We start from the raw sequence: 15962 nt of genomic DNA, 5'->3' as shown, positions 1-15962 counted from the left end.
CGCCGCTCTCATCCTCCTGGCATCTCCCAGCCCCCTGCCCCACTCAGAGCTCCACCGCGGGGGCTCCCGAGGCTGGACTCAGACCCGCTGGATCCCATCCAGGCCCCCAAGGCAGCAGTGGAGACCCTCAAGGCTGGACTCCAGCCCCTAATGTAGACTCAGGGACCCCTGGGATGGATGGGTTCGAACCCCCAAAGCTGACTTCAGGACCCTCAGAGCTGGACTCCACCCTCCAAGGCAGCATTCGGGACCCTCACGGCTGGACTCGAGGCCCACGGCAGACATGAAGACCCCTGGGAGGCGTCCGGGACCCCCAGAACTGGATTTGAGGCCCCCAGGCAGATGTGGGGGCCCCTGGGCGGTGGTCAGGACGCCTGGGGCTGGACCCAACCCCCAAGGCAGACGAGGAGAACCCCCGGGCGGCATCCGGGACCCCCAGGGCTGGACTCAAGCCCCCAAGGCTAGACTTGGGGACCCACCTGGGCGGCGACCAGGACCCCCAGAACAGGTCTCAAGCCCCAAAGGCAGACATGGGGGCTCCTCCGCGACGTCCGGGACCCCCAGGGCTGGACTCAAGCCCCCAAGGCTAGACACGGTGACTCCGGGGTGGCGTCCGAGACTCCCACGGGGGAACTCCAGTCTCCAAGGTAGACATGAGGACCCCCAGGCGGCATCGGGGACCCCCAGAGCGGGAATGGAGGCCCCAAGGCAGACGTGAGGACCCCCGGGCGGCATCAGGGAACCCCAGGGCTGGACTCGAGCCCCCAAAGCAGACATGGGGACCCCCTGGGTGGCGTCCGGGACCCTCAGAGCTGGACTCGAGCCCCCAGGGCAGACGTGGGGACTCCTGGGCGGCTTCCGGGGCCCCCACGGCGGCTCTCCAGGTTCCAGGGCAGACGTGGAGACCCCTGGGCGACGTCACGGACGCCCAGGGCGGGACTCGAGCCCCCAAGGCAGACGTAGGGACCCCTGGGCGCCGTTCTCGATCCCTGGGGCTGGAGTCAAGCCCCCGAGGCGGCGTTCCGGACCCTCGCAATCAGACTTGGACTCCACCCAGCGCGGAACGGGGTAGGACGGGAGCGACGACGAGGTGAGTGAAGGCAGCGCGGCCGCCGCCGCCGAGGCTCGGGATCCTGGCGCCTACCCGGCCGGCGGCTGCACCGGGGGATAGGTCGGCCAGGAGCCGCCCACGCCGAACAAGAAGCGGCCTGGCCCCGCCTCCCCCGCCCGCAGCGCGTGCCAATCACCAGCCCCTGATGCGGGGCGACCAATGAGGAGCACGCGCTACCGGGGCGCGGCGCTAGGGAGCCCGCCTCGGCCGCACGCCAATCACCAGCACGTGACAAGGGATGACCAATGAGGAGCACGCCCTATGCTGGGTAGAGGCGCTGGTGAGCACGCCCCAGCTGCACGCCAATCACTAGCACGTGACGCGGGATGACCAATGAGGAGCACGGCCTGTGCCGGGGAGAGGCGCTGGTGAGCCAGCCCCGGCCGCACGCCAATCACGAGCACGTGATGGGGAGCGGCCTGTGGGCAGCCCCCGCCCCAACGCTCAGCCTCCAGACGCGCCATGTGGGCTCTGCGGGCCGCCGTACGCCCGGGGCTGCGGCTCTCCCGCGTGGGCCGCGGCCGCTCGGCTCCGCGGGTAGCCGCGCCGTCCTGCCCCGCGCGCGCGCTCGCCGCTGTCGGCCGCAGGAGCCCCGGGAATCTGGAGGGGCCGTGGGGCGGAGGGCGGGGTCTGCGGGCGGACGGCGGCCGAAGCCGCACGGGAGACGACGAGGAGGAGCCGGAAGATGCGGACGAGAACGCCGAGGAGGAGCTGCTGCGGGGAGAGCCTCTGCTGCCGGCGGGGACCCAGCGCGTGTGTCTGGTTCACCCTGACGTCAAGTGGGGCCCGGGGAAGCCGCAGATGACTCGAGGTGACCGCGGCAGGGCTTTCGGGGGAGAAACAGGAGCTGGAGACCTGGGGGCGGGGCTCTGAGGGGAGGGGGCTCATAGGTGGAGATTCAGGGGCGGGGCTCTGAAGGGACGATCTCATAGGTGGAGATTCAGGGGCGGGGCTCTGAAGGGACGATCTCATAGGTGGAGATTCAGGGGCGGGGTTCTGTGGGGAGACTGTCATAGGTGGAGGCGCAAGGGCGGGGCTCTGCGGGAAGGATTTCAAAGGTGGAGATTCAGGGGCGGGACTCGGGAGACTCATAGGTGGCGACGCAAGGGCGGGGCTCTGGGGAGGCTCATAGGTAGAGATTCAGGGACGGGGCTCTGACCTGAGAATCTCATAGGTGGAGACCCAGAGCGGGGCTCTGAGGGGAAGAGCTCAGGTGGCGACGTAGGGGCGGGGCTTCAGGGGGCCAGGCTCTAAGGAGAGGATCTGATGGTTGGAGATGCCCCGGCGTGGCGCTGAGGGGCGGGGCTCTGAGGGGAAGAGCTTATGGATGGTGATGCGGGGGCGGGGCTCTGAAGGGAGGATCTCATAGGTGGAGGTGCATGGGCGGGGTTCGGGGGAGGAGCCCATGGGTGAAAGGGCGGGGCTTATGGGGAAGAGGGGAGGATGTCATCGGTGGAGGTGCGTGGGCGGGGCTTCGGGGGAGGGGCCTATGGGGTAAAAGCGCGGGGGCGGAGCTTATGGGGTGGGGTGGGGTGGGGTGGGGTGGGCTGGGCTGGGCTGGGCCGGGGCGGTTCTAGCCGATGGGACCTACGTTTCTCTTGCTCTGGGTTAGAGGTAGGCACGGTGTGCTTGAGGTCAGGGAAGGGAGGGCGTCCAGCGGACCAATCTGTGTCTAGTCCCCACCCCACCCCACCCCACCCCACCCCACCCCACCCCACCGCACGCCACCCCCACTCCCCCCAGGAGGAAATGCAAATGAATAGGTCGCTGTACGTGCCAGAGTCTCAAAAACGTTGATTTTTCCCTTGGAAGCTCCTGTAGTGGATGAGTGGTTTTTCTTTACGGGTGTTTTCCAAAATGGTCAATTCCTGGAACAGATGAAGCCCCAAACTGCTCAGAACAGCGCGCAGACCTCTTGCCTCTCTACTCCCCAAACCTGCCCGTGGTTCCTCAGTAATCCCTGAGCACCCGCAGCTCCCGGGTTCCCTGCTGCGCCCGCCTGGAGCCCAAATTCCATGTAAGGCAGGGTCGCCCTCGTGTCCCGCTGTGGCTCCGGCGTCCTTCCCCCGTCAGATTCCTACTTAGAGGCCCTGGGGGGACGGAGTCATATCGGGGGACAAACGGCGGCTCAAGGTGCCTTCTCCGGGGAGATTGTCTCAAGGGCAGGAGGAGGCCTCCCCGGGCAGGTGTGGACGGGGGCCCCGGGCCTACCCCGAAGGGAAGCATCTCTCACGGTGGCCCTTGTGTCCCCGCAGCCGAGTGGCAGGTGGCGGAGGCCACAGCGCTGGTGCACACGCTGGACGGCTGGTCCGTGGTGCAGACAATGGTCGTGTCCACCAAAACGCCGGACAGGAAGCTCATCTTTGGCAAAGGGAACTTTGAGCACCTGACAGGTGGGTCCGTCCAGACCTGCTCCTTCCCCAAACCTCCTTTCCTGTCCGCTGCTACAGAAAACATCCAACCGAGACATGCTGAAGTACGGGGGTCTTGCGGGGCCAGAGGGGAAGCGGCCTCTCGGATTGCCCAGGTAAGCTGGGAGCACACGCCAGTAGGAGTCGGAGGACGGTGAGGCTTTATCTGTGTCGAGATTCACACCAGGCCCTGGAGAGGCTTAAACTGGTAAAGATTAGGTCGGGGCAGTTTATAGAGTCCAACAAACAGGGTAGGCAGTGGACCGGCTGTAACCCCACCTGCCCCTGCAGGCCCCAGCCAAATCCTCCTTCTGGGTGCCCCCCCACCCCACCCCACCAGCAGTCTCTTAGGGTGGGGTCCAGCATGGGATCCTTGCGCTTCCCAGGTTTCTGACCATCCCGCTTACAGTAGAGTTAGGAAGACGCTACTCACTTGCCCAGGTGGGGGTCGGCTGCCCTGGGTCACCTGCCCAGGTGGGGGTCAGCTTTCCTGCCTGACTCAGATGCATCTCACCCCTGCTGGGATGTCTTCACCCTGTGTGTGTATGTGTATCTGTGTGTGTGTGTGTGTCCCCAATGGGATGTGTCCACGGTGCATGTGTGTCTGTGTCCCTGTCGGGATGTGTTACACTGTGTTTGTGTCTGTCTGTGTGCGTGAGTTCCACCAGCTGTGTTCTCCGTGCATGTGTGTCTGTCCCTGTCAGGATGTGTTACTGTGTGTGTCTCTGTGTGTGTGTGTCTCTGTGTGTGTGTCTGCATATGTCTGTCTGTGTCTGTCCCTGTTGGGATGTGTTTACTGAGTGTGTCTGTGTGTGTGTCTGTGTGTCTGTGTCTGTCCCTGTCGGGATGTGTTTACTGTGTGTGTGTGTCTCTGTGTGTCTGCACGTGTGTGTGTCTGTGTCCCTGTTGGAATGTGTTTACTGTGTGTGTGTCTGCGTGTGTATGTGTTTGTGTCCCTGTCGGGATGTGTTCGCCGTATGCATGTCTATGTCTGTGAGACACACACCCCTAGAGACACACCCCCTCCCACGCTGACTTCCTGGATCCCGGGTCTCGTGCTCAGGAAGTCGGGGACGCCTGTGAACTGAGCTCTCCGCGGTGCATCCCACAAAGGGTATCGTGGGCTCATCCCACAGTCCACGGGACTGGACGGCCAGCCTCTGACGGGACCCCCTCTTTCTATTAGAAAAGATCCGAGGGTCTCCAGACATCACGTGCGTCTTCCTGAACGTGGAGAGGATGGCTGCCCCGACCAAGGTACCACAGGATGTGGCTTGCTGTGTTTGTCCCCGCACTCCACGCGATGAAGGAGGGGACGCCACGGCGTCCGGCCAGGCGGGGTACAGATGGGGACAGATGGGGACACGGTGGGGTTAAGGCATTAGAGATGTCCTCCTTCCTGTCACCTTGGCCACCAGGGCCCAGCCTTCCCCCGTGGCTTCTCAGTTGCTCTCTCCTTTTGCAGAAAGAACTAGAAGCCGCCTGGGGCGTGGAGGTGTTTGACCGCTTCACGGTTGTCCTGCACATCTTCCGCTGCAACGCCCGCACGAAGGAGGCCCGGCTTCAGGTGGCCCTGGCGGAGATCCCGCTGCACAGGTATCGTGGGGCCCCGGGGCCGCGCCAAGCGTCACGCCCACTCCCGGAACCCCTCCGTTCTGTAGTCACCTGTAGGGCGTTCTGGGGGTGCGTGAGGAAGAAAAGCACCATGGGGGCCGGGCACGGTGGCTCACGCCTGTCATCCCAGCACTTTGGGAGGCCGAGGTGGGCGGATCACGAGGTCAGGAGATCAAGACCATCCTGGCCAACATGGTGAAACCCCGTCTCTACTAAAAATACAAGAAAAACATTAGCCAGGCGTGGTGGCGGGCGCCTGTAATCCCAACTACTCGGGAGGCTGAGGCACGAGAATGGCGTGAACCCCAGAGGTGGAGCTTGCAGTGAGCTGAGATTGTGCCATTACACTCCAGCCTGGGTGACAGAGCGAGACTCCGTCTTAAAAAAAAAAAAAAAAAAAAAAGAAAAGCACCGTGTGGGCTCTCTCTCCGGGGCCCGTTGCCCCCACTGCCTGCCCCCGGCTCCCCACTAGGCAGGTCCCCTCGGCCCGGGACACGCGTCACTCACAGTGTCTGAGCTACACACGGAGCGGGGCCGCAACAGCAGCTCCTCCCTTCGGCCCAGAGGCCCAGCTCAGTGCCCCCTTCACCTTCACCTCGACCTCTGCCGGGAGGGAGACAGCGTCCGCAGAGACCGAGCCACTCCCGTTCCCACACCAGGTCGAACTTGAAAAGGGACGTCGCCCACCTGTACCGAGGAGTCGGCTCGCGCTACATCATGGGGTCAGGTAACTCGGGCCGGGCGCGGCGTCCCAGGGGGTCCTCGGAATGCGGTTGTCAGCGGCAGCCACCCTTCCTCAGCGCTGGAAGATTCCAACAGGGTGGGGTCCAGCTGGGGTCTCCGTCTCCTGGTAGCATTTGAGGACATAGGAGACCCTCAGCCCTGGAAGATTCCAACAGGGTGGGGGCTGGCTGGGGGCTCCGTCTGGTAGCATTTGAGGAGATAGGAGATGGTGGTGGTTTTTGGAGGTTTTTCCTAAATCAGTAGCCACAAACTGGGGATTTAAACAGCACAGATCTATGCTCTCCCCTCCTGGACACGAAAACTCTGAGATCAAGGTGAGGACAGGGCTGTGCTCCCTCCAGGGGCTCCTTCTGCCTCTCCCAGCTCCTGGGGGCTGCAGGCATCCCTGGGCTTATGGCCGCATCACTCCAGTCTCTGCCTCCGTCTCCACGTGGCCTTCTCCTCTGTGTCTGTGTCTCCTCTTCTGTCTCTTACAAGGACACATGTCATTGCATTTATGGCCCGCCCTAATCCAGAATCATCGCATCTCTAGATACTTCACTTATGACAAACACCCTATTTTCAAATAAGGTCCCATTGACCAGTTCTGGGAATTAGGATGTGGACAGATCTTTTAGGAGGACTACAGTTCAATCCACTACACTTGTATCCACTTCCCTCTGGAGGCTCTAGGGCAGGGTCCTTCCTGCCTCTCACAGCTCCTGGGGGCTCCAGGCGTCCCAGGCTTGTGGCCTCGTCACTCCAGTCTCTGCTTCTTAGAAGGACACAAGTCGTTGCCTCAGGGCCCACCCTAACTTAGGGTGATATCTCGAGACCCTACAAAGACCATATTTCCAAATCAGGTCCCATTCCCAGGTTCTGGGACTTCGGATGTGAAAGGGGCCCCTCTGCGCCCGCTCACGATGACGTCCCGGGCCGTGTCCCGCTCGGAGGCCTCCGTAGTGATCTGGCCTTTACTCTCTCCCCGAGTCACGGGAAGCCCACGTTGACCTCACGGGGTGGACACCCGGAGGCGAGATCCCGTTCCACTGAGCAGAGCCCTTTCTCGTGGAACAGGACGTGTCGGGGCCACTGCTGGGGAAAGCAGCCGGGCCCCCCGATGCTGGAGCGGGAGCAGGCCCCAGGCCCCCGCAGCCCCTCCGCGGCACCGCCCGCTCTCGTGCCTTTCCTGGTGTGGCTCACCGCCTTACCATCTCGGGTGTTTTTTAGGAGAATCCTTCATGCAGCTGCAGCAGCGTCTCCTGAGAGAGAAGGAGGCCAAGATCAGGAAGGCCCTGGACAGGCTTCGCAAGAAGAGGCACCTGCTCCGCCGGCAGCGGACGAGGCGGGAGTTCCCCATGATCTCCGTGGTGGGGTACACCAACTGCGGTGAGCACGCGCCCGGGGGGAGGGGCCTTCCGCGGTCTCCGTGTGGGGTACACCGGTGAGGACTCGCCCGGGGAGGGGAGGGGGTCCCCGTCATCTCAGCGGTGCCGTACGATAGCTGCGGTGAGCACATGCCTAGGAGAGGGAGTTCCCATGGTCGCCGTGTGGGGTACACCAGCTGCTGTGAGAGCTCACCCAGGAGACGGGTTTCCTGTGGTCTCTGTGTGGGGTACAGCAGCCATGGTGAGGATGTCATCTACCCCATCCTCCCATCCAGAGCTTTACCACCCTGTCTATACCACAACCTCCCCTCCATCCACACCATCCTCCTGTCTAGACCATCCCCACTGCCCCAGCTATACCACCACCCCGTCTACACAATCCACCCATCTACACCATCACCTCTCCTCTGTCTACACCATCCTCCTGTCTACACAAGCACCACTGCCCCATCTATACCACCACCCCGTCTATACAATCCACCCATCTGTCTACACCATCGCCTCTCCTCTGTCTACACCATCCTCCTGTCTACACCACCACCACTGCCCCATCTATACCACCACCCCGTCTACACAATCCACCCATCTACACCATCGCCTCTCCTCTGTCTACACCATCCTCCTGTCTACACCAGCACCACTGCCCCATCTATACCACCACCCCGTCTACACAATCCACCCATCTACACCATCACCTCTCCTCTGTCTACACCATCCTCCTGTCTACACCAGCACCACTGCCCCATCTATACCACCACCCCGTCTACACAATCCTCCCATCTACACCATCGCCTCTCCTCTGTCTACACCATCCTTCTGTCAACACCGGCACCACTGCCGTATCTATATCCACCCATCTACACCATCACCTCCCCTGTGTCTACACCATCCTCCCATCCACACCAGCACCACCACCCCATCTACACCATCCCACCGTCTACACCATTGCCAAATCTACACAGACGACCTCACTCCCATCCACGCGTTCACACGCACACCCGTCTACACCACCATCTCCCCCGTGTCCGCACGGCGGCCCCGCTCCATCGGCCCGAGAACAGCGACGGTGGCTTTGTCCCACGCGTCGTGTCTGGCCCGGGGTGCCCGAGGAGCTCAGGGACCGTGTAGCCCGGGGTGCGGCCCCCCAGAGGGTGCTGTGGTCTCCATTTGGAGGGCCTGGCTGCGGCGCTAGGAGTTGGGACGCAAGGGTCTCTGCAGCGCCCTGACCTCCACGCCCTCCTAGGAAAGACCACGCTGATCAAGGCGCTGACGGGCGATGCCGCCATCCAGCCGCGGGACCAGCTGTTTGCCACGCTGGACGTCACGGCCCACGCGGGCACGCTGCCCTCACGCATGACCGTCCTGTACGTGGACACCATCGGCTTCCTCTCCCAGCTGCCGCATGGCCTCATCGAGTCCTTCTCCGCCACCCTGGAAGACGTGGCCCACTCGGTGAGCGTGGGACGGCCGGGGATCGGGTGCTCGGACACCCACTCGGCACGGGGGCCGGGCGCTCGGACACACACAAAGCCAGGGGCTGGGCCCTCAGACACCCACACAACTCAGGGCCGGAACAACAACTGCCTCCTGGGGCTCAGACTTAGTGTCCCCCAAGCCTCCCACGTCCCCGGGCGAGAGGCTGAGCGGTTGCCCCAGCCTCACCGACACTCAGGGCCGTGTTCTTGCCGCCGTGAGCCCGTGTAGAAATAGGAAGTCGGCCGTCAGTCCTCTCCCGGCTTATGTGCCTGAACACATAAGCGTGTTCCCGGGTGCACCTGCTCCACGTCACAGACCCCTGACAGTGAGAGTGACCGTTCGTGTCACAGACGTGCGGGCAGCGGCGGACACAGCACGGTGATGCCTGAGGATCGATGAACACCGAGACCCTGGAAACACCTGTGGGGTCCTGAGGCTGTCACTGCAAAAGGGGCCACAAATGGGGGCCAGAAACCACAGGAACCAACTCTACCACAGTTCCAGAAAGCGGGAGCTCACCACAGACTCTAGGGGAGGGTCCTTCCTGCCTCTCCCAGCTCCTGGGGGCTCCAGGCATCCCTGGGCTTGAGGCCGCATCACTCCAGTCTCTGCCTCTGTCTGTGGCCTTCTTCTCTGTGTCTGTGTCTCCTCTTCTGTCTCTTAGAAGGACAGTAGTCATTAGATTTATGGTGCACCCTAATGTAGGATGATCTCATTTCCAGATCTTCCAGTTAATCACTTCTGCAGAGACCCTGTTTCCAAATATTGTCCCATTCACAGGTTCCAGATGATCAATACATGGACAGGTCTTTTGTTGGGGGGGCCACAGTTCAGTTCACTTCAGTTGGATCCAGTTCCTTCTGAAGATTCTAGGGGAGGGTCCTTCCTGCCTCTCCCAGCTCCTGGGGGCTCCAGGCGTCCCTGGGCTTGAAGCCGCATCACTCCAGTCTCTGCCTCCGTCTCCACGTGGCCTTCTCTGTGTCTGTGTCTCCTAGGACACCTGTCATTGCATTTAGGGGCCACCTAGATAAATCCAGGGTAACCTCATCTTAACTCCATCTGCAAAAACTCCATTTCCAAGCAAGGTCCCCTTCTCTTCTGTGTCTGCCCCACATCTCTCTGTCATAAACATACCGGTCGGTCGTTGGATTTAAGGCCCACTCTGCTCCACCGCGACCTCATCTTCACCAGCTGCGTCCGCAGAGATCTTAATTCTGGGTAGGGTCCCACTCTGAGGCTGCTGGTGGATGTGGATTTGCGGGCGGGGTGCTGTTCGGCTCCGGAACTGCCCCCGGCCCTAGGGTGCTGAGTGAGCTGCACACTCTGTCCGTACCGTAGACTTTCCAAGTGCATGAAGAGCACGGGGAAATATTGTCAAGCAACAAGGCAGGAAAACAAGGTGTGAGATTGTCACATTCAGGCTACAGCTTGGTTTTTTGCCCTGAGGGAGAAGCAGCAAATGTCCCAAAGAACGGACGCGGCTGCCACCTCCTTGAGGAGATGGGACTGAACCCCGCCCGGAGCCTGGACTCCGCCTTTGACTCCTCTCGACAATAAATTATGGACCGGGTGCGGTGGCTCACGCCTGCAATCCCAGCACTTTGGGAGATTGAGGCGGGTGGATCACTTCAGGTCAGGAGATCGAGACCACGGCGAAATCCCGTCTCTACTAAAAATATAAAAAATTAGCCAGGCGTGGTGGCGGGTGTCTGTAGTCCCAGCTACTCAGAGAGGCTGAGGCAGGAGAATGGCTGAACCCGGGAGGCGGAGTTTGCAGTGAGCTGAGATCACACCACTGCACTCCAGCCTGGGTGACAGAGCGAGACTCGTCTCAAAAAAAAAAAAAAAGTCTAAAACTTTCCTGGGATGAAATTATTTTTTTTGTTTTTACTTTTCTTCTTTAGAGACAGGGTCTCGCTCTGTCACCCAGACTGAACTGCAGTGGTGTGATCTCGGCTCACTGCAGCCTCGACCTCCTGGGCTCGAGTGATCCTCCCACCTCAGCCTCCTGAGTAGCTGGGACCACAGACACGCACAACCAGGCCGTGGCTAATTTTTGTACTTTCTGTAGAAACGGTCTCACTCTCTTGCCCAGGCTGGTCTCAAACTTCTGGGCTCAAGCCACCTCCCAAAGTGCCTGAGTTACAGGAAAAATATTATTTGTATTAAGTGCATCCAAACAAACAAAAAGTAGACGTGGATACCCCGGTAGTATAAGTCGGAGAATTACACACGGCTTTTTTTTTTCCCTGTGTTTTTCAAATTTTGTGTAAGGAGCCTGCCTGTAAGATTTTTTTTGAACGTGAGAAAAAAAGCATCCTTTCAAGAGGAAATAATTCCGCTGTTAAAAAACATTTCACAGGAGGATGAAGCCGCCCTAAAGCTTTGAATGAAGACCCCCTGGGTGGGTGGGTGGTGGTTGGGTGCTCATATATGGCACCCCCTTGCGTGTGGGTCTGGGGGTGCCTGTGGCTTGGAAGGTTGGGTAAGTGCAGCCGGGTGGAGCCCCTCTCCTGGGCCTGTCTGCAAGCTTGGGGTCGGGGACCAGAGGCTCCGCAGCTCTGACCCCACGGCCCGGCCCACAGGATCTCATCCTGCACGTGAGGGACATCAGCCACCCCGAGGCGGAGCTCCAGAAATGCAGCGTTCTGTCCACGCTGCGTGGCCTGCAGCTGCCCGCCCCGCTCCTGGACTCCATGGTGGAGGTTCACAACAAGGTGGACCTCGTGCCCGGGTGAGTCCGGCCCTGGGGTCCGCAAGCGTCTCCTTCCCCTGCACGCGCTGGAGCCGGGTGGGGAGATGCCCCGTCTCCTTGTGTGAACCGCAGCGGTGGCAGCCAGGACACAGGGAGTGGCCCCAGACTGTGCCCCGTGGGCAGTGGACTCCTGGGGACCCTGATTTCGTCCGGCCGCCCCGACGCTGAGCAGGGCCTGTGACATCCCCACCCTTGCAGGTACAGCCCCACGGAACCGAACGTCGTGCCCGTGTCTGCCCTGCGGGGCCACGGGCTCCAGGAGCTGAAAGCTGAGCTCGATGCGGCGGTTTTGAAGGCGACGGGGAGACAGATCCTCACTCTCCGTGTGAGGCTCGCAGGGGCGCAGCTCAGGTGAGCGGCCTGCAGGGGCAGGAGACGGGATGGTGCTCTGGATGCCTGTCTCTGGCTCTGAAACGGGCTCTTCGTGGGTGCAGAAGGAGCTGTGAGATCCCCGAGAGCTTTAGGATGTACAGACGAGATGAATGGGTTTGCATCAAATGTATATTTGTGACTGTGCATACAAGAGGTGCCTAATCTGCGCTTGAGAGTCAAAATGTACATTTCTGACTGTGCATACAACAGATGCCTAATCTGTGCTGACACTCAAAATGTACATTTCTGACTGTGGATACAACAGGTGCCTAATTATGCTGACGGTGAAAATGTACATTTCTGACCATACAACAGGTGCCTAATCTGTGCTTGACAGCCAAAATGTACATTTCTGTGCATACAACAGGTGCCTAATCTGCACTGACAGTCAAAATGTACATTTCTGACTGTGCATACAACAGGTGCCTAATCTGTGCTGACAGTCAAAATGTACATTTCTGACTGTGCATACAACAGGTGCCTAATCTGTGCTGACACTCAAAATGTACATTTCTGACTGTGGGTATAACAGGTGCCTAATTATGCTGACAGTGAAAATGTACATTTCTGACCATACAACAAGTGCCTAATCTGTGCTTAACAGCCAAAATGTACATTTCTGTGCATACAACAGGTGCCTAATCTGCACTGACAGTCAAAATGTACATTTCTGACTGTGGATACAACAGGTGCCTAATCTGTGCTGACAGTCAAGGGGTACATTTCTGACTGTCCATACAACAGGTGCCTAATCTGTGCTGACAGTCACTGTACATTTCTGACTGCATACAACAGGTGCCTAATCTGTGCTGACACTCAAAATGTACATTTCTGACTGCATACAATAGGTGCCTAATCTGCGCTGACAGTCAAAATACATTTCTGATTGTGCATACAACAGGTGCCTAATCTGTGCTTGACAGTCAAAATGTACATTTCTGACTGCGTACAACAGGTGCCTAATCTGCGCTGACAGTCAAAATGTACATTTCTGACTGTGCATACAACAGGTGCCTAATCTGCGCTGACAGTGAAAATGTACATTTCTGACTGTGCATATAACAGGTGCCTAATCTGTGCTGACAGTCAAAATGTACATTTCTGAGTTTGCATACAATAGGTGCCTAATCTGCGCTGACAGTGAAAATGTACATTTCTGACTGTGCATATAACAGGTGCCTAATCTGTGCTGACAGTCAAAATGTACATTTCTGACTGTGCATACAACAGGTGCCTAATCTGTGCTGACAGCCAAATACATTTCTGACTGCATACAACAGGTGCCTAATCTGTGCTTGACAGTCAAAATACATTTCTGACTGTGGATACAACAGGTGCCTAATCTGTGCTGACAGTCAAAATGTACATTTCTGACTGCATACAGCAGGTGCCTAATATGCGCTGACAGTCAAAAATGTACATTTCTGACTGCATACAGCAGGTGCCTAATCTGCGCTGACAGTCAAAATGTACATTTCTGACTCTGCATACAACAGGTGCCTAATCTGTGCTGCCAGGCAAGGGGTACAGGTCTCCCTACCAATAAGAAAGCAAGCTCCAGCTGGATGCCGTGGCACAGGCCTGTAACCCCAAGACTTTGGGAGGCCGAGGCAGGAGGATTGCTTGAGCTGAGAGGAGTTTGAGGCCAGGCTGGGCAACATAGTGAGACCCCATCTCTACAAAGAATAAAAAATTACCACCCCAGGTGGGGTGGCTCACACCTGTAATCCCAACACGTTGGGAGGCCGAGGTGGGCGGACCACAAGGTCAGGAGATCGAGACCAGCCTGGCTAACACGGTGAAACCCCGTCTCTAATAAAAATACAAAAAATTAGCCGGGCGCGGTGGTGGGCACCTGTAGTCCCAGCTACTCGGGAGGCTAAGGCCGGAGAATTGCTGGAACCCAGGAGGCCGATGTTGCAGTGAGCCAAGATCGCGCCACTGCACCCCAGCCTGGCGACAGAGCGAGACTGTCTCAAAAAATAATAATAATAATAAAAAGCCGGGCGCGGTGGCTCACGCCTGTCATCCCAGCACTTTGGGAGGCCGAGGCGGGTGGATCACGAGGTCAGGAGATTGAGACCCATCCTGGCTAACACGGTGAAACCCGGTCTCTACTAAAAACACAAAAAATTAGCCAGGTGTGGTGGCGGGCACCTGTAGTCCCAGCTACTCGGGAGGCTGAGGCAGGAGAATCGCTTGAACCCGGGAGGTGGAGCTTGCAGTGAGCTGAGATCGCGCCACTGCACTCCAGCCTGGGCGACAGAGCGAGACTCCGTCTCAAAAAAAAAAAAACAAAAGGAAACAGGACGGTCTGATGAATTGTTTGAGCTAAGCTCTTTTTAGCGTAATTATTTATCATGAAACTAACCAAATACTTACGGGTTCTGCTTGTCTCCATACAACGCGCATCTGTGCCCAGCTGGCTGTATAAGGAGGCCACAGTTCAGGAGGTGGACGTGATCCCTGAGGACGGGGCGGCCGACGTGAGGGTCATCATCAGCAACTCAGCCTACGGCAAATTCCGGAAGCTCTTTCCAGGATGAACAGACGCCCACAGAGGCCTGCAGAGTGGGGGCATTGCTGCCTGGGGAGCTGAGGCGTTACCGCTGTGTTGGGGGCAGCTTGGTGTCAGGTGCAGCTTGGTGTCAGGTGCAGCAGGGTCCTCCTTGTCTGGTTCTGCACCCGTCTCGCTCCCAGCCATTTGCTGGGATGACCGTGCAGGCGGGTGACATGGCCGCACCTGCCCCAAAGCGGGCCGCCCGAGCGTCCACTCCAAGCCTGAGCATCCGCACAATTCCAGTGGGCCCTCGGTGCCTGCTGTGAACTGCTTTCCCTCGGAATGTTTCCGTAACGGGACATTAAACCTTTGTTTTTACCTCCGTGAGCAGCATTTCCAGTTCCTCCTGCACCTGCCGTGAGCCGTGGCCCTGGTGGGCACCGACGGCCCCTCCGCCCGGCTGTCTGTGTTCACAGATGGTCTCGGTTCCCATGGTGGTGTCGGGGAAATGACGAAAAATCAGGTTTCCCGGCAGCACAGAGAACCCTTCCACAAAAGTAGAAGGGAAAGCAAATAGTTTTACTAAAGAAGCAGCTTCAAACCAGACCGTGAGGCCGGGCGCGGTGGCTCACGCCTGTAATCCCAGCACTTTGGGAGGCTGAGGTGGGTGGATCACGAGGTCAGGAGATCCAGACCATCCTGGCTAACATGATGAAACCCCGTCTCTGCTAAAAATACAAAAAAATTAGCTGGGCGTGGTGGCGGGCGCCTGTAGTCCCAGCTACTCGGGAGGCTGAGGCAGGAGGATGGCATGAACCCGGGAGGCAGACCTTGCAGTGAGCCGAGATCGCACCACTGCACTCCAACCTGGGCGACAGAGCGAGACTCCGTCTCAAAACAAACAAACAAACCAGACCGTGATGTGTCACAGACCATCCGCTAAGAGATGCAGAGAGAGAATTTCACCTGCGTGTGGCCAGGCTGTGCAGCCGTTACACGTACATTAGCCGTCTCCATCAACGGGAAAACAAAATGCCTCGTATGTTTTGAGACAGAATCTCGCTGTCACCCAGGCTGGAGTACAGTGGTGCGATCTCAGTTCACTGCAAGCTTCGTCTCCTGGGATCAGCCATTCTCCTGCCTCAACCTCCCAAGTAGCTGGGATTACAGGCGCCCGCCACCACGCCCGGCTAATTTTTTGTATTTTTAGTAGAGATGGGGTTTCAGCATGTCGGTCAGGCTGGTCTCAAACTCCTGACCTCAGGTGATCCACCCAACTCGGCCTCCCAAAGTGCTGGGAGTACAGGCGTGAGCCACTGTGTCCAGCCTGAATTAACTTTTTCTTTTTTTTTTTAGACGGAGTGTCACTCTGTCATCCAGGCTGGAGTGCAGCGGTGTGGTCTCGGCTCACTGCAAGCTCCACCTCCTGGGTTCACACCATTCTCCTGCCTCAGCCTCTCGAGTAGCTGGGACTACAGGCCCCCACCACCATGCCCGGCTAATTTTTTATATTTTTAATATTTTTATATATTTATAATTTATATATTATTTTTGTATATTTAGTAATTTTTTGTATTTTCACCATGTCGGTCAGGCTGGTCTCGAACTCTTG

The 15962-nt window shown here is 58.5% G+C and overlaps 1 protein-coding gene across 1 annotated transcript; it reads left to right on the top strand.

Annotated features, from left to right (window-relative positions):
• The first annotated feature begins 1539 nt into the window (after window positions 1–1539).
• LOC100969322 (putative GTP-binding protein 6) lies at window positions 1540–14737 on the top strand. The gene is made up of 10 exons (XM_055106173.2): window positions 1540–1922; window positions 3367–3504; window positions 4709–4779; window positions 4988–5118; window positions 5796–5863; window positions 7090–7248; window positions 8491–8699; window positions 11309–11457; window positions 11677–11829; window positions 14273–14737. The coding sequence occupies exons 1-10, from the start codon at window positions 1574–1576 to the stop codon at window positions 14394–14396; spliced, it is 1551 nt and encodes a 516-aa protein (XP_054962148.1). The 5' UTR covers window positions 1540–1573; the 3' UTR covers window positions 14397–14737.
• Window positions 14738–15962: the final 1225 nt, after the last annotated feature.

This window comes from Pan paniscus, chromosome X, assembly GCF_029289425.2.
Source record: "Pan paniscus chromosome X, NHGRI_mPanPan1-v2.0_pri, whole genome shotgun sequence".
NCBI lineage: Eukaryota > Metazoa > Chordata > Mammalia > Primates > Hominidae > Pan > Pan paniscus.
This window is presented reverse-complemented; position numbering and strand designations above follow the sequence as displayed.